The 22,962-nt window shown below is 30.5% G+C and overlaps 3 protein-coding genes and 1 non-coding gene across 4 annotated transcripts; 1 reads left to right on the top strand and 3 right to left on the bottom strand.

The window, feature by feature from the left end:
• Nucleotides 1-401: 401 nt before the first annotated feature.
• On the top strand, nucleotides 402-5,043 carry Tsp_06430 (hypothetical protein). Its single transcript, XM_003378458.1, has 21 exons — nucleotides 402-449; nucleotides 1,190-1,252; nucleotides 1,307-1,386; nucleotides 1,441-1,481; nucleotides 1,802-1,847; nucleotides 1,898-2,034; nucleotides 2,095-2,155; nucleotides 2,191-2,409; nucleotides 2,470-2,546; nucleotides 2,621-2,707; nucleotides 2,762-2,820; nucleotides 2,885-2,972; nucleotides 2,997-3,229; nucleotides 3,319-3,510; nucleotides 3,625-3,820; nucleotides 3,882-3,984; nucleotides 4,042-4,126; nucleotides 4,398-4,490; nucleotides 4,541-4,647; nucleotides 4,714-4,848; nucleotides 4,923-5,043. The coding sequence occupies exons 1-21, from the start codon at nucleotides 402-404 to the stop codon at nucleotides 5,041-5,043; spliced, it is 2,271 nt and encodes a 756-aa protein (XP_003378506.1).
• A 796-nt stretch (nucleotides 5,044-5,839) lies between these two features.
• On the bottom strand, nucleotides 5,840-6,590 carry Tsp_06431 (hypothetical protein). The gene is made up of 4 exons (XM_003378457.1): nucleotides 6,582-6,590; nucleotides 6,271-6,350; nucleotides 6,029-6,230; nucleotides 5,840-5,848 (listed from the first exon to the last, which is right to left on the bottom strand). The coding sequence occupies exons 1-4, from the start codon at nucleotides 6,588-6,590 to the stop codon at nucleotides 5,840-5,842; spliced, it is 300 nt and encodes a 99-aa protein (XP_003378505.1).
• Nucleotides 6,591-7,626: 1,036 nt separating this feature from the next.
• On the bottom strand, nucleotides 7,627-7,699 carry Tsp_06432. The gene has a single exon. It is a non-coding gene; the product is annotated as a tRNA-Val (tRNA).
• A 734-nt stretch (nucleotides 7,700-8,433) lies between these two features.
• Tsp_06433 (transporter, cation channel family) lies at nucleotides 8,434-21,791 on the bottom strand. Its single transcript, XM_003378456.1, has 42 exons — nucleotides 21,782-21,791; nucleotides 19,962-20,078; nucleotides 19,722-19,780; nucleotides 19,548-19,636; nucleotides 19,372-19,428; nucleotides 18,424-18,578; nucleotides 17,839-18,038; nucleotides 17,708-17,791; nucleotides 17,259-17,312; nucleotides 16,475-16,638; nucleotides 16,030-16,158; nucleotides 15,410-15,555; nucleotides 15,194-15,336; nucleotides 14,911-15,036; nucleotides 14,650-14,868; nucleotides 14,365-14,595; nucleotides 14,045-14,314; nucleotides 13,679-13,955; nucleotides 13,492-13,612; nucleotides 13,308-13,409; nucleotides 13,083-13,256; nucleotides 12,843-13,022; nucleotides 12,530-12,665; nucleotides 12,310-12,441; nucleotides 11,975-12,247; nucleotides 11,826-11,911; nucleotides 11,613-11,733; nucleotides 11,454-11,552; nucleotides 11,302-11,422; nucleotides 11,122-11,231; nucleotides 10,949-11,044; nucleotides 10,756-10,875; nucleotides 10,503-10,595; nucleotides 10,168-10,316; nucleotides 10,021-10,114; nucleotides 9,795-9,930; nucleotides 9,609-9,724; nucleotides 9,397-9,554; nucleotides 9,179-9,329; nucleotides 8,892-9,056; nucleotides 8,749-8,827; nucleotides 8,434-8,630 (listed from the first exon to the last, which is right to left on the bottom strand). Exons 1-42 carry the CDS (start codon nucleotides 21,789-21,791, stop codon nucleotides 8,434-8,436), a joined length of 5,739 nt encoding a protein of 1,912 aa, XP_003378504.1.
• Nucleotides 21,792-22,962: the final 1,171 nt, after the last annotated feature.

The following is a 22,962-nucleotide window of genomic DNA, read 5'->3' as shown; positions in this document are numbered from 1 at the left end:
AGGGGCACGGGTTAATGATATATATATATATTTCAAGCGATGCCACTGGAAAACAATTTCTTTCTGTTCTTTTTACTTTTCTCGCAATGGCAGACCGCTAGTTAGCGTTGCTTCAAGCTAACCAACTGGAGCAAGCAGAATAAAATGAATTCGAAATAGTGGGAGCGGTTTTGACGTTTGAGATTTCATGCAACAACGCCCCTGCAAAATGCTTTTCCTGTTCGTTTCATTGTTCTCACAATTGCTAATGTTTCAGGCAGATACTTGCTTATGGCTAGCCTTTTACGCAACCTGACTATCTGAATTGCAAGAGTAGCAGTAGATGCTTGCGCTGCTACTGCAGCATTAATTTCCAATAGATATTGTTATTTTGCAATATAAATTGTGCGCAAATACATGCAATGATTTCCAAAACCATTTGCATTTCAAGAAATGCTGAAGTGTTTAAGGTTATAAAATCTGTTTTGTTGCACAAAAAATTCAACAAAAAATAAAAAAGATTTATTTTTTTCTGGAAAAATTTTGATAAGTGAGAGAATTCTATAAACGTTGCCTTTCTTATAATCTTTTAATATTTATTAACTTTATTATTTTTTAAATTATAAATTCATGTTAAACAGTATTTAAAATAAATTTCTCATTTATAAGCCATTTTATTTTCAATAAACAGATGCAACTTAGGCCGTACACACAAAAATAAGCATAAACTGGACATTGCAGTAAATATCTTTAAATACAGAAAACTAAGTAAAAATATTATATTATTCCTAAGCTCAATGTAAATTTTTTAAGTAATACTATAGCTTTTATTTTTCATGAAATATTAATTCTTTCATTACTATTTGTAATTATTTGCTGGCTCCAACCTTATAATATTTGTATACTGTGACCTAGTTTTTCGTTTTGGAGAAATGCGTTTAAATTCAATGTATCGATTTGACTAATATATCCTTCTTTATATCTAATATTTAGAATGTTATTTAGGATGTAAATGATTTTGTGTTTTTTAATTATGTGACAAATTATTTTATGTTTGTTGTTTGTTCAAAATTTTCAGTTGTTTTCAACTGAGTTCATGTTTAAATAGACATTATATGAATTACGCCTACTTATTGTTATACTGTTTTAAATTTGAAATGTTAGTCTAAGGTTATTTTTAAACCACATTTGTTTAAAAATGTTTGTTTAGATAGAAAATAGCGAATATTTTGAAAAGAGAACTATGGCAGCTCCTCCAAATAGAAGATCTTCAGTAAGATAAAATTAAACTTTTTAAAATATTATATATTATTACAGTTTGTTTCAGATTCTTAAAACAGAGAATACAGTTCAAACGAAAAAGCGGGTCAGTTTTGCTCCTGAAAGAGATCAAATTGATTATTTTGAGTAATTGATGCCATGTACAATTGAGCTTATTATTATTGTTAATGTTTATTTTAGAGAAATTGTCAGTGAATCGGGCAATTCTCAAAAGTCAAGTGGTAAGTCAGTTTTGAATTTTTGTATTTGATTTTGGTTTTCAGTTACAAATTACAAAAATAATGTTTTTTAATTTGTATTAAAATGTTATATTTTTGAATCAATGCCATTTTTATTTTGAAAGAAAATTATAAATATTGATTTTAAAAATGAGTAGCCAGTATTTGAAATAGCAGATATCCAAGTAAAAGTGAGATATGTCTAATTTTATATTTTAACTTTGTGAAACTTTTTGAAGATAGTAAAAATTTTGATCGTGTGAATATTATTTTTGAATGTGTTTGAAAAATGTGAAAGAATTTAAAAGCTTCATAAATTTTAGAAAAGCTGACGGAGGACAGTGCCGACGAAGTTTTCAAGGATACAGCGTAATTAAAGTATGTCGTCATTTATGTGAAGTGTAATTTAATTATTTTAGTGAAACAGTGCCACCAAAAGTGGATTTGAAAAATATAACCAAGACTACTTATTCTGAAGCTGTGAGTATGGAAATTGCAAGTAGTGATAAAAGCTCATACTCTAATGTTGAAGCTTTTCCGTGCCAGAATTTAGAAAGTGAGGAAATACTTTTGTGTACTCTTTATTGTTTATTAGATGTTAATGTTTCCTTTTGAGTTCGTCCAACGGCAGATTTACCTCCCAAGAATGAAGTTGAAACTTCTTGTATGCAGTCGATGTAAGTTTTTTGTATTGCAATATTCACGCATTGAGACACAGTACACAACATCTCAGGCCACAGTGGACACCAAATATTAGCTGGAGGCCGAATTTATACATGCACAGTACACCGCTGGTGGGTGATGATTTGTTTGCAAATATGCAAGAAACTAAGCGTTATGTTGCATATGAAAGTTTACAACCGCTGAAGGACATGTCTGAATCATCAGAGGTGTCATCATTTTTTGAAAATTATGCGGCCACCACGCCAGAGTAGAGCTGTTTAAATTTGAAATTTTGTTTCTATTTTGTGTGAACATTTTGTTTTTTTAGGCACGATAAAGTAGAAGACATCGTGCCAGTTTCGTCAAAGGACGAAATAAAGCAGTCGAATAGTGTGATTACTCATCGTAACTCGAATTATTATTATTTGACGAAAGTGCAATTTTATTTTGCATTTAATTGTTTTTTTATTGCAATGTAGTAGAGGAGCCTCGTGTTGTTCAGCCGCACCGTTTGTCTTTCAGAACCGAAGCGAATCCATCTTTATCCGATATGGCTATTGAAGAATGTAAATAATTTTGCGTGATGCTTGTTGCTTTCGTAATTGCAGCGTGCTTTTTAGCGAGCCTCACAATGGAAAAGAAAAATTTGAATTCAAAAAGTTCATTGGCGAATGTTGAAGTTTGATTATTTTTTGCAATTTGATAATTATATGAAGTTGTATAGCTGTTGGTTTTTATAATAGAAAAGTGCATCACTTGGACACGTTTCACTTTCGCATCCTGAAATACCCGAAGCTTGTATGTGTTTGTTTTCAATGATGATTTCAGTTGGTTGATCAGTTTTTAATATTTCAGCATGTTCTTCTTTCGTCCAGTCGACATGCGATTTTATTAAAATAGGCCAAATGGATGCATTACGAGAAATTGGCAATTTTGCAGAAAACAGGGGTTATTCTGGGATGAAATCCGAAATTGACAAGTTGGCAGTTTTTTTGAATAATGAAAAAAAACTTGGAGATTTGCCCAATGAGATTCCATCACTTATTCCCGAACTCACAATGTCAATGTTGCTAACTACTGATGACATAGTATGTCTTTAGCTTTCATGTTGATCGAAATTATATGATATATTATTATTATTGTTGTTGTCGTTGTTGTTGTTGTTGTTTGAATTCAGGAGTGCAAGCTTGTTGATCATTTGACTGCTCAGTTGCTTGATAAAGCTCAGGTGGATTTTTTGAAACAATCAAACGAAGATTATGAAGCTGAATTGGAAAAATCTTCTCGTGAACTGGAAGAAGAATTGAAAGAACTTGCCCTTAAAGACCCAGAAATGGAATCATTTTTTAGAACTGCAACAGTGGAACAAGTAAATTAATTGAAATAAATTATAGTTATAATAAAAAGTGAATTGAAGAAAAACGAAACATAAATATTATGATGATGATATTTTTATATTTTGTTGAAATTTGATTAATTTCAGCTTTGTGCTCGAGATCCTGTGTTAACTAGATCGGCGCATTATGAGGCAGAGAAAGAGCTGATTGAGCTACGTTTGGATCAGCTTAGGAAATTGTCTCAGGTGTTGCATCGACAGCTATTCAACGCTTTGATCGTCAGCAAAAAGTTGCAACACATTGCACTGTTACTTGACGATCCTTTTTTGACTGACAAAAAAAGTTCTCTCTTTCTTTTTGCTGCATACTGTAATTTTTATTCAGAAAATTTTTATCATTTTAGCATTGGAAAAATTGAAATTATTAGTTTTGGAAAATGCGGAAAGGACAAACAACTCTGACAACATTACCGAAGATGAAATATTGGAAAACATGAATGAGCAGCTGTAATGACGTGAAAATATTTTTTTATTTAATATTTTTTTGTAATTTTTTGCTTGAAGGCGATCAGTTTCGTCTGTTTTTGAAGAAGCAAAACGTCTGCAATCGGTCAGAAACAGTTGCTTGAAAGAGAAAATGACAGATGATGTATTTAAATTGTACAAAATGTGCTTTCCTTGGACAGTAATTTGCATTAGTGAAGAAAAAATTACACTTAAAAATTGGAATTGCGTTTATAATTTTTTTCTATATTCTGACGAAAAATATCCCGAACGAAAATTCCTCTCTGACTGGACTGCAGAAGTGGATATAGGTACGTGGTGTTTTTTCTTTTTTTAACTGTGTGCATTGTTTTCTGATGCTGATGGTGGGATTTTTAGCCATTCCTTTGTTGAATGAAAATTTCGACAACTTGCAGTTGATGTTTTCAAAGTCGTTGCTTTCTTATCCTCTGTTGAAAGATGCTTCAACATTGAAAGCATCATTTCCTGAAGAAACAGATTTTTATAGAGTATTTTTTTTGTGCATAGATTTCTTTTTTTCTGTACATTTTAAATTTAGCTCCTTTTGGAATTGTCCTATTTTATGGAAAATGCAAAGAAAACATTCACTGAAATTTCTTCAATCTTTTATCAGTATCCTGATACGACCATGGATGATTGTTCCACGTAATCCATCAATGCATACAGTCAGCTGTTGTTGGACAGCGTATGAACATTTTATGTTTGTTTCAGTTTGACCATACCGTTTTGCGATTGGAGTCAAGTTTTAATGTTCAAAGGAAGCTTTAAAATTGATCTTTTGAAATATCCAGATCCTAAAGCAGTTGTTTTGAGCGGCTTTTGGGTGGATGGTTTGCTGGTTGAGAAGTATGTATTAGAGAAAGAAATTTTCTATACATATACACATATACATGTATATATTATATTGTAACTTTTTTCAGTTTTTCTAATGCTCGTGAGCTTTTCGTTGCATATCAGCAGACAGAAGACTTCTCCCTGAAAGGCTTTTGCAAATTATTAAGTGAAGCATTTTGCAAATGGTCTTCGGCATGCAGAAGTTGATTGCGCACATATTTTTTATTTTGCCTATTATTATTGTTCTTATGATTCGTTCATTTTATCAAATAGTAAATCATTTTAAGTGAAATTATTGTTTTCGATGATCAGTTTTATGCATACAATTATTTGCTGGAAGCATTACTAAGAAATTGATTTAAAGCCAATACTCATTTAATTCATTATCTGTCCTATAAATGATAAAGTGAGCTACTGTGATTTTGTTTCTTATATTTCTCATCAAAGTTCAAAGAAAGCAATCGACACAGCAGAACTTAAGCATAGCAGTCTAAAGATTACTTTAAATTGTTTTTTCTTCAAAAATTTAATGCTTTTGCATGATTATTTTCATTTTATTAACATTGCAGTGTTTGTTTTCATTTTGTTGGAATATTAATGTTTTTATAAATGATGTTATTTTTGGCAGTTTTCTTGTTGTTACATGTTATGAAATAATTTTGAAAGTATATGGTATCAAAATTATATACTGATAATTATTGTAGTGTATTGAAAAATCACACTAAGTCACAGCAGTGATTCAACAATTTGCAGTTTTTTTCAAATTATAATAAGAATTAATAACATTTTTTTGATTTTGAAATATTCATTCAAATTGAATGAATGTTGTATGTGACAGCTCTCTTCGTTGCAAATGAAAATTGCTATAAAAGAAGCATGAAATTATTAATGCAAATACTTGCAATAAAGATAGTGTTTTCATGCATAATCTCTTTTTTTTAAATATTTATAGATAATATTTTTTGGTAAATTGCAAAGTTGATTTCATTCAACAATATTAATATCAAAAATTCTGCAAATAATAATAAATAAAATAATATAGCATAAAACAAAATTTAATATGAAAAAAATGTATTCATTATTGAAATAATGGCAATGTTTTGTGAAAATTTTAAAGTAAAAAAGTTTAAGTTTAAAGCATTTGTGATTTGACTGCTTTGTTTAATTTAAATAAGACTCAGTCACTTTAAACCTCGGCATATTCAGGCGACAAAAGTTGAAAAGAACATTTGAATTCTGTTTTCCATACGGTGACATCGTTTGGACATTTTCGAAGCAGTATGCTAGCGTACAGTGAAATTGCTCTCTTGTCGGGATTGTGCTTAGTTCTGCTTGTGGGTCTGTTGGCAGGATGCTTATTTCGAAGGAAGAAAAAAGAGGAGAAGAAGAAGCCACTTAAAAGAATGAAGCCTGAGAATCCAAGGCCTATCAAACTCGCTGAGCGTCCAACACCGCCCGGTCAGACGTGCCCAGTGATCGATATCAAATGGTGATTGGTCAAGTTGACACCCTTTCTACTCACTTGATAACTTCAAATAATTCAAACATAATTTTATGTCTTAATCTGTGCACATTATATTGCTATTGTTATTCTTATTGCTGTTGATATTATGTGAAAATGATCACTTTGTATTTTTTGAATTCAAAATTATCATGCATTTCAATGAAAATTATTGTCTAAATTTATGCATAAATAAAATAATTTTTAATTAGCTCAAGTATTGCTCTAAAAGTGCACAAATCACCTTCCGCATTGAAATCATCAGTTAGTTAATGGTTTAAATTTAATAGTTGAGGTAAATGGGAACAATCAGTTGCAGCAATTAAATATCTTCATGCCTGTTGGCATTTTTAAAGCAATTCGTTTGCAAAAACATGGAATGTATCGTTCATTCCTCTCACTAAGCATTATTGACGTACAAAACACCTGCTACCATGAAAAATATGCAGATAAGAATTAATTTACATATTTCTCCATAATGATAACAGTTTTTCATGGCTCAGTTATTCCAGCAACTTCTTCACGCGTGCTCATGATGTTTTAAATACATAATCTTTTACATGATGGTAAATTATCTAAACATTCACAGCAGCATATATCAGAAATTTTATACACGCATCAGTAGGCAGACGCTTCTTTGTTTATTTTTGATTATTTCTAATAAATGTTAAAATCTGTCTTTTACAGATACTGTGCTCGAGAATGAGTCAAAATCTAATTTGCCAATGCATCATCAACTGCTAATTTTGGTTACTACCAACTTAACATGCTAAAGCGCATTTGACTTAACATTTATAAACGCGAACTTGAGTAATTGTAATTGTTCGAATTTGTTTTGCGCTCTCCGTGTCGAGCCATTGTTCTGCTTATCATATTTACTCTATAATAAAGGCTCTATGTTGGCTTAATAATTATTCCATGAGCATATATGAAAGCTCTTCAAGTTCAAGTTTTCACCTGTATTTCGAATAACAAACAGTTCACTTGTTTGAAGATCGATCAGATTTACGCTGACTTTCATAGTATACCTCAGAAAATTGTGCAGTTATTTCTCAAAATATCATCCCATGACTAAATTGAATTTGTTATATCATTTATTATAAGAATTTGATTTCAAAAGTAAACAAACTAAATAGTAATTCATAATAAACAATGTTTCATACAGTATATAATATCTTTCACATTCACAAACCCAGTGTTTATCTTTTGCATTATTGCGTTTTTAATTTCTCTCAGTCGCTTTTCAGCTTTTATTCAAGAAAATTTAGGGTACTTTTGTCAAAAAGTCCTGTCCTTGCCTGGGTTCGAACCAGGGACCTTCTGCGTGTAAAGCAGACGTGATAACCGCTACACTACAAGGACATCCGTTCACTTGTTCCTCAACGTAAAGTTTTATTACACTTGGCATAAAATATTTCATCACAAGTCGCATATTGGCATAATTAAAACTGAACAGAAACAACTATAGCAAAAGTAAAACATGCATTCCATAATTCCTGTATGAGTAGTGAGTAAATTATTGCTTCAAAACAATTTTTCTTTTATGAAATTTCGAACTCTTTTCCAATTCTAATGTTCAAAAATTATTTATTTTTTATAACTTGAAATACGCAGTAATATATTGAGTATAATTACAGTGTGTTGTATTGCATATGTGTAGAAATGTATATTTTCGTTAAACACTTTATTTTTGCAATGCCGTTTCCAAAAATATCAGTTTCATTCATTCGTATAATTAAATTCTTCTTTATTTACTGTAGGTGAATGTGATATTCAGGGAAGTACAAAAATTAAATTTTAAATAATATTAAGAAAAATTAAAAGAAATTGAAAACATTTGGCAGAAATTTGAAGCATCACATAATTTAAATAGTATATGCGATCAATTTGCTATTAATAAATGGAAATTTTTCATTGTTAATGACAAAGTGATCGTTGCAAAAATGTCAACAACAGAGACAGTCGTTTATTGCATTACTAATATAACATTGAAGTTGATGCTGTAAAGATCAGTGTTTGTTTACCCGCAGTGGTTTGTTTGTATAGAGGAAAATTAATTATAGATTTTTTAAAATCGATCGTTGATCAATGTGATCTCAGCCACAACGTATTGCATCATTCCACCATTCTTTCACGTCAATTGTTTCAAAATAGACTTCTGATTCCAGTACCGCTGCGCTATGAGAGCTGGTCGAATTCAAAATATTGGAATGCAAAGGTGACATCTGAAGATCCGCAGTTTCTTTCTTCAGATCTTCGATGCTTTCAGCAACACCCGTCAGTGGTTTCGGACCTTCAAAAAAAATTTTTTTCAATTATTAAAAAAATTGATTTTAAAAATCAAAATGCACATTTTTTAATGGACAATAAAAAATTTTTTTTGAAGAATTCAAAAACAGAAAAGAGCGTACGTATTTTTATGCTTGAACTGCGTCCATTTCCCCTTTCGAAAGGACTTTTAGCAGTAGGAATGAGCTTTTTTGCCGTATCCTAAAATGAATATGGAATAAAATATGCAGCAGATTTTCTGAATAAATAAAATTGAAAATTATACCGCTATTGCATTTCCAAGACTGCTTCGTTGAGACAGTTTACTTCCAACGGATTTTTTAGGAACATCCGCTTTGTTTATTTCAACAACTGCAGGAACTTCTATTGGTTCAACTAAGCCGGCAGTAGCTGCTCGCAGGCTGTTAATGAAGGAAAAATTCTGCTCTTTCTAAACACACAAACAATGTGAATATGAAAATTCATCTTTTAAACACCTTTTTATTTACAGTAATTGAAATTGTTTTTTTATTTTTTAAAATAGTCAAGAAATAAATATTTATGCTTTTTTACTTGTCTCATTCGACGAAGACATTTTTCTAGCCAAGAACGAATGGTCAATTTGGCGACTTCTTCCTCAATCAAATATTCCAATTCTTCTCGTTGGACAAGTTCTTCTAACTGCAAATGTTTTCTAATGTCTACACTTCGATATGACAACATACTGAAAGTAGAAAATTAATAAAACACGAAAAATCCATTATATAATAAATCGGTAATTTGAAATTTACCTGAGAACATCATGAAATGAAACTTCATCCGAATTATGCAATTGTTCCATTTCATAGCACATATGCTTGAACAGTAGACGATCTTTTTCTGGATCAACTTCCAGACGTCCTTTCAATAATCTCAGCAGAAATTTTACTCGTCTTACAACAACATAACCCTATATCCAAGTAAAATTGTAAAATAGAACATTTCGACATTCAAAAATTATTACTTTCTGTTCCTTGTCAACAATATTCCAGACAGTTTGAAAATTTCTTATATCAGCATAACTGAGCAATGCATCCTCTTCACTCGAATAGAAAAGTGAAAAGTTTTCCATGATAATAGCTTAAATGATACACACACAGTAGGTGAAGTCTGGCTGCTTTTCGATTCTTTAATAAATGAATTCTCTTACCAACAAGCAAATTCAAAACAATATAAGTTATTGTTAAGTAAAATGAGCAAAAATAAATAATAGCACCATGATAATTGCCACAGTCAGTTTCCCAATATGCAGCACCTTCAAAATACCAACAATACGGTGGACTACGCTAAAAATGAAAAAATAGTAATAGATTGTAGAAATATAATTTACAAATTTAATTCTTTGTCACAAATATTGATTAATATCAATAATTTACCATGCAATCATGCATCACTTCATTCCAATCTTCTCCTGTAACAATGCGGAAAAGTACCGCCAGTGCATTGGAGGAACTTCGAAAGTTGGCATGCCTAAATCATATATCTGAATGAAAACAAAGTCTGTGTCATATTGTGTTTCATACCTATTTACTGCTTGACCATATTTCACCATTCCAAAAAGTATTACGCCAGCATACGCGTAAAATAGCATAAGCAGAAACATGGCCATAATAATAAAAAAACTGCGTAACATGGACATGAAGACAGTCAGCATTAACATTTTCAATGTTGACTAAAAACCACAAACTTTTTAATAGTTTATAATAAATTCTTTTTTAAGATCTTTTTAGATTTTTTTATATAAAGAACCAATTTGTGCAAAAATATGATAAAATTTAGCTAAACAATTAGAAAATATTTAGTTGATAAAATATTGAAAAATAATTTAATGGAAATATTCATTATAGAAATCACTTACGTGCCGTCCAACAATAGTAAAAAACCGCATCACCACTATGCTATATCCGATTAAATAAGTAACTTCGCGCAAATTTTTCTTTTCCGTAGGCAGCTAAAAATTCAAAGTAATTAAATATTAATTCATAATTTAGTATTTTATGATTATAGCAACAATCAGCAGGTCAAAATAAATAAAACAATAAATAAAATAAAGTATGAAATATGTTTTAAAATTGTAATTGCACTGTTTTTAATTGTTAAACTTCACTTACAGCAACAAAAAAGTGCAATAAACACCAGATGAGACCGAACAATGTTATCACCAAGTCTATGCGATTGCGAACACTTTGCCAAAATCCACGATGGGTAAAAGCAATTACTTTGCAAATTATCTAATTCAATAAGGAAAAATAATTTGAATCAAATTTGAAAATTAAACATAATTTATGAAAATCAAATTCTCACTTCAACAGCAAAGAGTAATGTGAACACTGCAGATAAGGCAATCAAAGCTTTTAAAGTTTCTTTCGTTTCTGGATGCTCTTCTTCTTCAACACTCCACTACAGATTCAACAAGTGTTATTATTGAAAACTAAGAATAATTGAAATGTAAAAAATTCAAAAAAGAACCAGCATACTGGAACAAAAAGCAGCATTGAATTAAGAAGTACACATATTGTGAAAAATCTTTTGAAATACTGAGACATTGACAAGTCGTACAAAAATTTTCTAATTTTCGAAGACTCGGCTAAAAATTTCAAAACTCCAGTGAATATATTGAAGGAAATAGATGGTATATTTTAAAAATTAAAATTTACGAGGACGGGGCGGTACGTAAAGTGGTTGGGCCATTTTCAGCCGACTTTTCAAATCGTTCCACCTCCGCTGATCAACAGTAAGAAGTGCTGTGCCCTTCAAAAAAATATCACATCTGAAACCCTGTGAAACAAATTTAAATAAAATAATATACTCGATTTTCACTATAATTTGCAATAACAACGCCAACAAACAATGTTAAACCAATCATGCATCCGATGAAAACGTAGATATGGACAAAAATGGCTGCCCACTAAATAATAAGCAAATTTTTGAAGATGGAATTGAAATTTTCAAATATATAGTGCACTACCGCTCCGAGGCGATCCAAAATGACATCACGCATTACGGTCCAGCCCTTGAATGACAATATTTCAAACAAGGCTAACATCGCGTTGCCAATATGATCAAAGTTGAAATTTCGAGGATTCGCCCTTAAAACAAGTTCTTAGGATTATAAAATATTTTTTGAATTAAAAAAAGTTTTTTTTTTCAAAATCAGTACCAAAGTCTCGGTACAAGCAACTTTGGATGAAGATCCGGATCACCTTGACCAGTAATTTTCAACTTTGTCACATGGACATACTGGTAAAAATAGCCTACGCATTCTTCCTAAAAGTATATCAACACAGATATAGCTATTTTTACATAATATTAATATTAAATTGATCGAACTTTTGTTTTGATAGTCAGATCATTGCACTTGGCTAATTTCCCCCCTGCCATTTGAACACCGTAGCTCGCAAATATGAACATCAGCACAACGAGCAAAATGGTGACAAGAAGGATTTCTCGAAATCCTTTGAATAGCTCGACGACGACCCGACGAATATGGGGAACTAAAGTATATATTCGAAGTGGTCGCATAGCACGGAAGATCATAAAAAGCTGGGCGCCAGAATTTGGCTGCACGTGCTTCGGCATCCAAATCAAAAATATCAAACTCGTCTAAAAATTAAAGTAGCATGTTTAAAATAAATTTCAAAAAAAAAGAATATAACATTTTTTACTATGTAAATAAAAGCAGTAAGCACTCCACCAGCATCTCGAATTACAGCCTTCGGTGTAAAAAATAAGCCATTAGCAAGAATCTTTAGCAATAATTCAAATGTCATGCCAATGACAAATAAATATTCAGCAATCTAAATTAAATTTTATCACCACACTGTTTCATTGTTTTCTTTGGATTACTGTAATTATTGTTATGAACGCATGAAAATCAGCATTCACCTGTAAATAGCCATTGTTCATTATCAGATGACGACCGTCTAATGGCCATGGTTTTTCAAAAAGCATGGAAATGCAACTGACGCAGGTTAAGAAAAACATAGTCCAATCCAAGTATGTCATCATTCCAAATAATTCGCTGAAATATTCATAATTTAATTATATGCTGAAAGCAAAAAGAAAACATGAAATTTATTATTATTCTGAAACGATACACTCCAATATAATTACTAAAAAATGTCATCAGAAAGCACATACAAAATTTGAATACGCAGTTTACAAGAAATTCAATACTGATAATAATTAGTGAACTTACTGAATTTCTTGATGCTTCCTCAGCACAGGTTTCTGAGTGATTGGATCCGTTTTTGTTGGCATGTATTTCGAATAAACGATCAGTTGGCAAATTTTTCTAATTTTGTGTTCTCTGTTCAGCACAAACAATGGCTTATCAAAATAGGGATGATTTTCTTTCATTTCTTCTTCCAAGCGACTTCTAAAATAAAATATACATTTTTATATTAAAAAAAATGCACCAATTATTTTTCCATTTCACCTTGCCATTTCTGCTTGTCGCTTTTTCTGCTGAATAGCTTTGATGTCAATTTCTCCTTGAGATTTTTCTTTCTTCTCAGACAAATCATCCGGACTGAACAGATCACCATTTTCTTTCAAATGTTGATAAATCTGCTTAATTTTAGTACCACCAGGAGGTTTGGCATGTTTTCTACTGAAAAGTACAATTTTACTTGAATCTGATATAAATTTTTGACAAATTTACTTTCTAGATTCAAAAGAAGAAGGCTTGCGATTGGATATTAAATTTGATGTCGGAAGAATTCCAAATGAATCACTTAGCATTAGTCGTGTTTTATTTGAATCGCTGAAAGAGAATATTTTTCAATGCAAAAAACGGTAAAGACAAATTTTGACTAAGGTAAAATTAATTTTATATTAATACTCACTTGAGAACGTACGTAACGCCAGTAATAGCGGACAAATGTCCAATCTGACGTATTTTAGTCTGCTTGCGTGCTCTTAGCTTTTTCAATCCATCATTCGGCACTCTGTAGTTGTAAGTTCTTGCTGTAAATTATTAAAAAAAATTTTTATTTTAATAATTGACATTTTCAATTATTATTTCTGACGTACATTTTTCTCTTTCATCTTCCAGTTCTTCTTGATCATCATTAGCGTATTGCCTTGTAAAACTGTCGCGTATTTTCGGCAAAGGAAATTCATTTGGAATACGTTTCACTGTCACCATCTGAGGTCGGTCCGGGAAATGAGTGAATACACGTAGGCGAAGTGGAAGCTTGTTTCTCGACGAAGTAGTATGTTCCCTGGCTTTGAGCTGTTTTACTTTTTTCAACTCTTCATCCATCTCCAAGTTATCCAAAATAACGGCAACAAACAAACTGAGTACAATCTAAATATTTTATACATGATAAATAAATCATCAGCAATAACAGTAGAGAATCACTCTAAAAAGTCAATCTAAAAAATATATATACGTACCAATGTTACCAAAAGATGATATGTAACAAAGTATATAGCAACTAGAGGTGCTAAAGTGTCACCAACTGCTCGCATAGTTTCTACGACAACTTCTATCCACTCTTCTTGCGTCATAATTTGAAACATTGACATAATTGCTTGTGGAAGTGTTCGGAACATGTCCAAATTGTTGACAAAGCAAAACAATTGCAAGGATATGCTAGATGTCAGAAGTAGCAATGATATTGTAAACAAAATGATACCACCTAATTTTTTCCCAGGTCCGAATATCTAAACATTTTCTGCTTAAATTATAATTTAATAAACTGAATTAAACAAACTTTGTAGACAAAATCTTCTAGCATTGGTGAAGCTTTAATTAGACGAAGTACTCGAAACACTTGGCAATAAGTGAACACGTTCTTGTCATACAAAGGCTTGATGATGTTCAGAGTGCTTCCAACGCAAAGTATAAATTCAAATTTGTGCAGTCCTCTGCTGATGTAGCCCTTCCAACTCAAACACCACACTTTGAAAAGGCACTCCAGATTAAATATTAAAGTGAAACCACACTAAAAACATTTTTAAATTAATAAAAAGATCCTAGCAAATAGTGAAACAAAAACCTCAATATAATAATATATTTCTTTCCTAAACCAATCTGTTCCATCATGTCGGTGGACAAAACTGGCGTGGATGAAAGCATTTGACAAAACCAAAATCATGATAGTTATTTGAAACACTGTACTGCTGTAAAAATCCTGACATATTTTTGGTGCCCATCCTTTTGACTGTTTAGCATCCATAGCAATCAGACGCCAACTTTCTTCTTTCTTTTCCAAAATCTGAAATTTTTATATTTTATTAAAAAAACAAAAAATAATAACTGCTGCTGGGAATTGAAGCACCTGTCTAATTTCAACTTCTGTCATCATTTCTCGATTTCCCCACATTTGTGAAAATTGCACTCGTATTTCAGCAAATGTTTCCGTAATAACGGCGATGAAAACATTCTGAAACTCCACTGTACAATGAAAACATTTGAAATAATATACTTTTATATTATATACCAATATAATTTAATTTAATTTAATTAAAAATAATATTCAATTAGATAAATAAACTCGCTCCGTAATTTAAAATAAAGTATTCTAAAACATCTCACTTTACCTTTACTAGCCATGCCAGAAAGAATATCAAGGTAGTAAAATACAAGAAAGTCTTCCAGGACGGAAAACTGTCAATGCAGTCATACATAACATAAACCCATCCTTCCTGTGATGCCGCCATATACACAGAAAATACAGAATGCGCTGAATAAAAAGCAAAAAAGAAATGTCACATCTATTTATTATTCCTCCTTTGCTTGAAAAGGTTTTTTTTTACCAAAATCATTGAACATTCCATAATAGCCTTCAATTGAATCGGTCAGTTTCAACCTTATACATTCCATCCCTTTTGGACATTGATAACCCGTCGTATCAGGGGAGCAATATGTATCAGGAATTGCTAAATCTCGTATGCTGACATTTCTGAAAAGTAAATTGTATTGAAGCAATTCAATTTCTTATTTGAAAATAGATCTTTAAGAAATAATTTTCATTGAGTCCAGGTTAAACATAATCGCATGGACCAAAATTAAATTCTATTTTACAATTATATTACCTTCATATCATATATTTAAAAAATTTTCCCATTAAAGTACAAAACTTGTGTAATGAATTTATGATTAAAATTCACAATAACAACAGCAATTTGTTATTAATAGTAACAATACTAATAATAATGACTGATTTAAATATCATGCATATCATATTTTTATTTAAAATCTTATCAGTTACTGAAGAGTTCTGTAAACCATTCAAAAAACACTGTTACTATTAAAAGCACTGCATAATAAAATAATCAAAAAAAGAAATTTAAAATTATTCAAAAATGTGAAAATATTCACAAAAAATTAAATGAAAGAAAAAAAAATATATAATAACATTAAACAGTTTGAATACTTTGGATCTGTTCCATTCTTCACACAATGGTAATCCATTCTGCCAAAAAGCTGCACACCAAGAATAGCGTAAAGAGACATAAAAAACAAAAAAAATATGGTGACGTTGTACACCTGTTGACTCGAACGCCTAAAATAAAGATTAATTAGTCTAATGAGTTATTCCATTATGCTCTAATATGATTTTTGTTGTTTTTAATTTTGAAAATGCTGAAATTTGTAATTAATTATTTTTATTACTAAAAATAGTAAGAAATATTGCTATAAACGTTGAATAAATTGCAAAAATAAAAAAAATGCGTTGCATATTTTTTAATAACACTTTTAAAATTAATTAATTGACAAATATAAGAAGATGAACAGACGGATAAGAAGAATTATCTTGAAAAGAAATAATTTTTTGACATCATTATTATCATTCTTATGCAACAAAAAATGTTTCTTACTTAAAAATTTGGCTTATTCTATTTCTGGGCAGTTGAATTTTCAGCAATGATCGAATTAAACGCAACATGATCAACGGTCTTGGAGCTCGCAGTAAACCAAGAAGCCTAATATGCTCTGCGTTTGGGAATAGATTGGGGAGAAAATACAAAAGCAGCTCAATGACCTGTAATAAATAAATAGCACTGTTTTTTGAAATAAAGAAATATTTATACTGCTTTCTGTTTGATAATTACATTATAAATTTTGTCCATATGTCCATATGCAATTTTATCCATTTAAATTTTTTACAAAGCAAAATGCTTGTCATGTAATGGAATTTCAAAATATGTTTAAAAAATTTTCCACTTTTGGATATTCATTTGAAAACTGCAGATGATTATTTAACCATGCCTCTATCTAACCACCATTTAATAATGTTACATAGTCTAATATCAGTAAAAACAAATGAAAGTATTTCATTTATTGCATATTGAATATAAAAGTTGCAAAATTAGCCCTACGCTTTTTTACTTCATCGTTTTATGTTTATAATATTATAAAATAGCATGTCATATTTTAAAATATTATTTTTTAATATGTAGCACAATATTCAAATGCATTCTTTATTTACTAAAGCAGAAATTGATCAGCAATTTTGAAAAACTGCATTTCAAGCAATAAATTACATTAAAATAAGTTTTAAAATTATCATTCAAGGTAATCAAATGAAACTAAAAAATAAACCTTATGATAATAATATTTCATTTTCATCATACAATTTTGATAATAATCAAAGTAAAAAACTTTCGATTCGATAAAAATAATTCTAAGATATTGCATTAGTAAGCATATGCTTTTCTAAAATAAAAATCAATATGTAAATTAAATGAAAAGCACACATGCTTATTTTAACATTATACATGTCAAAACTTTAATGCTTTAAATAAATCTTACTGCAGCAACGTCGATTATAATACAATAATTCGATAATTCAGATGTACATAATGCATGTTTTGTTTTCAACATAAAGTTCACAAAGCAATTAATTTTTAAGAAATTTCAATACGGTACTATTATTATTAAAAATAATAAGAAAAAATGTACTTTGCATGCATTTAACAATGAAAGCAATAAATTGCCTTGCATCGTATAAGCAAAAAACAAAGCAAAAAACACTCTGAAACAAAAGTTTCTGTGCATTTTTAGAAAAATAGTTTCACACAAAAGTTCATGAAAGTAATTATATAAATTACCTGAGTTACCACAGATATCCAATGACATATTAGCATGAAAAAATCAAATTGTCCCCAACGATCGCGTAGATAGCTATTGTTTTCCTGAAATTCAAGATTAAATTTGAAAAATATTTTTAATTCGAACTCACCTTTAAAATTCCTCTATATTTCATCTTAATCGCAGCCTCAGCAGTAAAAATAATCGTAGCAAATACATCGATGACAAACGTAATCAACTGCAAATGGGCAAAAGCATCTAACGTTGTCGGTGTATTGAGGCTTACTGAGATGAGACTCAACAGGCACGCAGTAATTATTAAAATTTTAGATGTCCTTTTGTCATACCATCCTGTAATGCATATATGTAAAAAATAAAAAATAATTTCAATATAACATTTATAGCCAATTAAAAAAGCATATTACTAGTAACACAATAATGAATGCAGTATTGAAAATTAGAAATTGCAAAACGGATGTTTTAATGTGTTTTATCTGCGTTTTTCATTATGCTTTCATTTATTAGAAAACAATAATGAACACCGGTAATTTGAAAACGGTCATCATTGATTGCATAAGAATGTTAGTAATTTTTAAGGTTGAAATAATTATCTTTCAGAAAAGTTGAGCTGCTTTAAAACAATTTGCTGACAAGAAAACATTGCTAAATGATTTGATGGACAGCGTCAAATATGCGGTCAATTAGTATGCGCCAGGCTCACACTTGTCACTAATACTTAGGCTGTTTACGCAATGCAGGTTTTGGAATAAGCTTTGGAAAGCAAAAGCGTTAAGCAAATTGCCACTATGCCGGGCCTCTGTGGCTGATTGATCCTGCCTGCCGAATTGCTTTCGCAAATTAGCTTGATTTTCATGAACAATTTCCACAAAGCTGAAAGACAAAACACATCCCTTTCGATTGCTTCATGTGAAGCTTGCCAAACTTGCCCAGTTATAAAAGACCGTCTGTCATTGCGCTAGTTCACATTAAATACCAAAATAGGATTGGCTTCCAACTCCAGGGAATAAGTTCATTTCCAACTAACTTCACGTTTCGCTTGAAAATTTAAGTTTATTCCACTTTTGCTATTCATAATTCGATTCTTCAATTATTGATTCTGCTTGTCAGGTCTTTTTTAAATAGCACTCTTTCTTATTTGAAAAAATTTCATGCATTTCACATAAAATATTAATTTTCACACAAAAACTTTTTCACCCTATTCATTTTCAAAAATATTTAAGCATCATTATTCAAAAAGAGCTATTTCGCATAATCGCAGTATATTTTTTATCAATCAAACAAAAAATGCAGTTCTAATTGGAATAATTGGCAACGGAAATTTCCACGCTTGACCAATTGATTCTCAAATAGAATCGAACTTCTTCTTTGCGCCATGACTCAATCAAATTTGTCAAAAGGGCAAAATTCAGTCAGTAATCAGTAGCATTTTCATTTCAACTACTTTTCTGTACTTTTTATAGAGTTATCTTGTGAAAGTCAAATCAATAAGCTTTACAGTAATAAATTTTACATCAAATAACTGATAGAATATTTTCAATGAAACATTTCCACATTTAACCAACAAAATTATGCAATTATTCAGTAAAAATTTAACATATAAAAAAGTAACATCTAAACAATAATGATAATAAATAAATAAAAGTAAAATAAATAAAACATAAACATGAGAAATTTACTTGCATGATTATTATATGAAGATCGAATTGTGTCAATCAAAAATCTAAAAAAATTAATATACAATTATTTGAATTTAATGAGTTGTTAAAAACTGTCTCAGAAGTGAACATATAAAATGATGAACATGTCTCGCTGTGATGCGATCAATTTTGATATTTCAACATGAAAACATCAAAAGCTGGCATGGAGATTTTGGAACAAACAATACGAAGGATGAAGAATTGCATCATCATCGCAATCTTGTGCATTATCTGTTAATCACAGTATAAAACAAAGAACTGACTTTAATTTTCATTAGCTATTTAAGAATGTTCACATCAAAAATAGCAAGAGAACTTTAAAGTAAATTTCTGAAGATTTGCGACTCATCAAAATGCAATTTAACGGTTGCGTGACTGTAATAAAAATGCTTTATTATTCAACAAATATTATGGCCATTCACTACCATATGCATCTAATAATTTACACAACAAAATATATGACAAGTTTATTTGTTTAAACAATAAAAACATTTTTTTAAAAAATATCATTACTTTTTAGATAAAAAAAATTTTCAATAAATTTTCAATAACTTACTTATGTCAGCTGCTTCTTTTTCACTGTCTCCAACATGATCTGAGGTGAATGCATCTAAGCCTTTGTAACTCTGCTTCCTTGCCAGCATCGCGGACGAGATGGCCGCTGCTTTTGTAACTAAAAAAAACCAAAATGCGTGAACAAGTAAAACAAGCCGTACTTCAGCTGCTAGATGCTAGATATTTGAAAAATGGAGATCGCCTGCCTGATTAGGCTCAGATCAATCTCTATCAGCTGAGGCGTGGCCGTTGCAAGAGAAATAAGAAAAAGGGGATAAATCAAAGAGCGATCCACATGAGTAAGAAAGAGTTCATACAAATTGCTTGATTCTGACTTGGAGTGTTCTGCCTAATTTAATTTTCCTATACCAATACTTTAAAATGTTTGCATGGCGGGTAATTTTAAAAGCGGAAAATTCACCGAGTTCAACATGCAAATCTACACCACAGAGTTTCCGTTTAGAAAAATGAAAAATACAAAATTCTTTTCATGTTAAAAATTCTAATTTTAATACTGATACTGTGCTAAGCAGAATCTGCATATTTAATGGTACATTTCATGGTATCTTCAATAAGTTATCAAATATCATAAATCATCAAAAGAAACAAATAATGCCTTACATACGTATATATTATAGTGCAGATGAATAAATATGCATAATACATTTAATTCACGCAATGGATACATAAATAATACCATGAAATAAAAATAATTTTTTAAACAATGAATGAATGAATTATTAAAATAAACCGACGTGTTTTAAATTGCTGAGTATCCGTAAGTTATAAGAATTATATGATTTATAAAGAAAAACAAAATAATTTGCATGCCAAAAAGCATTACAGTTAAAAATTTACAAAATTTTAAATTGCAGAAAGAATATGTTTCACAAAATTGCACATACTTTTATGACTATGCTTTTCAAATATAATTTTCTGACACAACAGTAAGTAATAATTTATGCTAATACTTTTGATTATTCAAAGAGGTTCCCATGTAAAATATTTTTCATTAACAATTTTCAACTTGATGTTCATTTTGCAGTACATCTTTGTCCATTAATTTTTTGAAGCATCTTGATGCACGATACTATCAGTTATACAGTATTAAATAATTACAAGACTGTAATCAATTTTTCCTTATCATTCAAATGTATTTTTCTCTAATTAATAAGTTTGAATATCAATGTTATAATTATAAATACATGGTTTAAGTTACTGAATAATTCGCGTTAATGAAATGTATTTAAAAATCAAATGAAATAAATAATCAATGCAAATGATGATGTAAAATTAAATAAACGAAAATTTTCAGAGTAATTATCAATTTAATGCTCAGAATTTCTCATGCTCGAAAAATGCACATTCTGACAAACTAATTGCTGATCATTTTAAATCTTATTATAAGAAAAAAGTGATTCAAATTCCTCAAACAAACAAAGAAAAATTGAAGAATATTATTAATAATATATTATAATCTGCAGGTAATTCAAAGGTTCCAACTTTTGAAAAATAGCTTTAGAAAAAGTGAATAAATTTTTGCCTATTTTGAAAATGAATGTTCGTTTTATACCATTTTAAAGGAAATTTCATGCACTGAATAAACTTTTATAAAATTCTCACATCGTCACTGCATAAGTATATTAAATTATATATTAATAAATACTCGAGAGTTGATATTCGGTAAAATTCTGTCATGAGCAATTTAAATTTTCAAAAGAAGCTGTAATTGTTTTGACGTATGTATGAATGCGTAACGTTTATATAATTTTCACTTCTGGTTAATATGCTAATATATAAATAAATATTGAAAATATTTACCAGTAGCCATTTTTCAAAGCAATAATTTCAATTTCAGCTAGCAAACAGTGCAGCAGGAAAACGGAGAAACATCACAGTGTTTCAAAAATGTGTTGTTATATTAATAATACATTAAGAATAAAAGCACGGATGAGTGGAAGCTTTCGTCGGATGCTTAAAGTATGTTCTAGGCAGAGTCATGTTTCCATCTGGTAAAACAACTCTACGCTTGCCTGTCCATGCAGGTGACTGAGAAATAAATTCCCTCTCCAACTGCCAGATGACAACAGTAATTGACGAGTGGTTGGTTCAAAATTGGAATCGTTGAAAGCAGGCGCAAATACACACAAAGGCAGATAGACGCTCACAAACTCACAAGCACACAAAGCAGACAAACCGACCCGTCAGATTCTCAAATATTCGATTGATCGGTCTTTGCTGTCACTAAGCCAACGGGAACAATTTTAACTGCTTGTATAGCTAGCATTTGAGACTAAATTTCGGCTGTTTTCCAGATAACATCGAAGAAGCAGGATACATCTTGGCTGTGTATCTATTAATCAATGCACAAAGCAGCTCGCTGTTTAAGACCAATTTCAGCTTTGAAATTCGCTTTTTGTTATAGTTTGATAAGAAAATAAATTAACATCACTATTTCCATTTCAGCAGATCATTTCAAATTTCAACTAGATCTAATATCTTGTTTGGCATTTTATATACGAATTCTGTCAAAATAACAAAACATTTCCGTTTTATGTTTAATAATTTTAAATCACTATTCACACATTCCCAGCATGTGTGCTTTTAATATTCACCATTTAACATCTTTCCCTGTGAGCAAAATTGCACTAATATTGAAGAGCACTGAGAGTAGTAGGTTTGCGACAATTAAATATGCATGCATTAGAAAGAGAGGGGGAGAGATAACGTTTGCCTTGCAGAGGTAAGTACTTAAATCTAGCAAGGTAACATGTGACAGCTGCTATGCAAGCATGAGAAAGAGAACAACAGTGATCATATTCATTGAGTCAGTCGATCAGCTTAAAATGAACGCATCTTCAGCTTGAGGATATGCATCGAGACAAACACACAAGCCAATCGGACTTTTAATGAAGTCAGTTCAGCTAAGAAAGACCAGTTAACACTGCTGGTTGTTGGAAGGCCACGACAAAGGCGGCACGACTGATTTCATCTAATTGACC

The sequence above is a fragment of the Trichinella spiralis genome (genome assembly GCF_000181795.1).
Source record: "Trichinella spiralis strain ISS 195 chromosome Unknown Scfld4, whole genome shotgun sequence".
In the NCBI taxonomy this organism is placed as follows: domain Eukaryota; kingdom Metazoa; phylum Nematoda; class Enoplea; order Trichinellida; family Trichinellidae; genus Trichinella; species Trichinella spiralis.
The sequence above is the reverse complement of the archived record's forward strand: the minus strand, read 5'-3'. Positions and strand labels throughout refer to the sequence as shown.

What these genes read in the sequence shown, in the direction of transcription:
- Tsp_06430 (XM_003378458.1), top strand. Translation starts at nt 402, where the DNA reads ATGATTTCCAAAACCATTTGCATTTCAAGAAATGCTGAAGTGTTTAAG. An exon ending in ACCATGGATGATTGTTCCAC is followed by an intron (nt 4,648 to 4,713) that starts GTAATCCATCAA and finishes TGTTTGTTTCAG; the next exon opens with TTTGACCATACCGTTTTGCG. An exon ending in GATGGTTTGCTGGTTGAGAA is followed by an intron (nt 4,849 to 4,922) that starts GTATGTATTAGA and finishes AACTTTTTTCAG; the next exon opens with TTTTTCTAATGCTCGTGAGC.
- Tsp_06431 (XM_003378457.1), bottom strand. An exon ending in CGGTGTTGGACGCTCAGCGA is followed by an intron (nt 6,231 to 6,270) that starts GTTTGATAGGCC and finishes CATTCTTTTAAG; the next exon opens with TGGCTTCTTCTTCTCCTCTT.
- Tsp_06433 (XM_003378456.1), bottom strand. An exon ending in AAATATATTATTATATTGAG is followed by an intron (nt 14,596 to 14,649) that starts GTTTTTGTTTCA and finishes AAATGTTTTTAG; the next exon opens with TGTGGTTTCACTTTAATATT. An exon ending in TTACTATTGTTGGACGGCAC is followed by an intron (nt 10,317 to 10,502) that starts GTAAGTGATTTC and finishes TGTGGTTTTTAG; the next exon opens with TCAACATTGAAAATGTTAAT.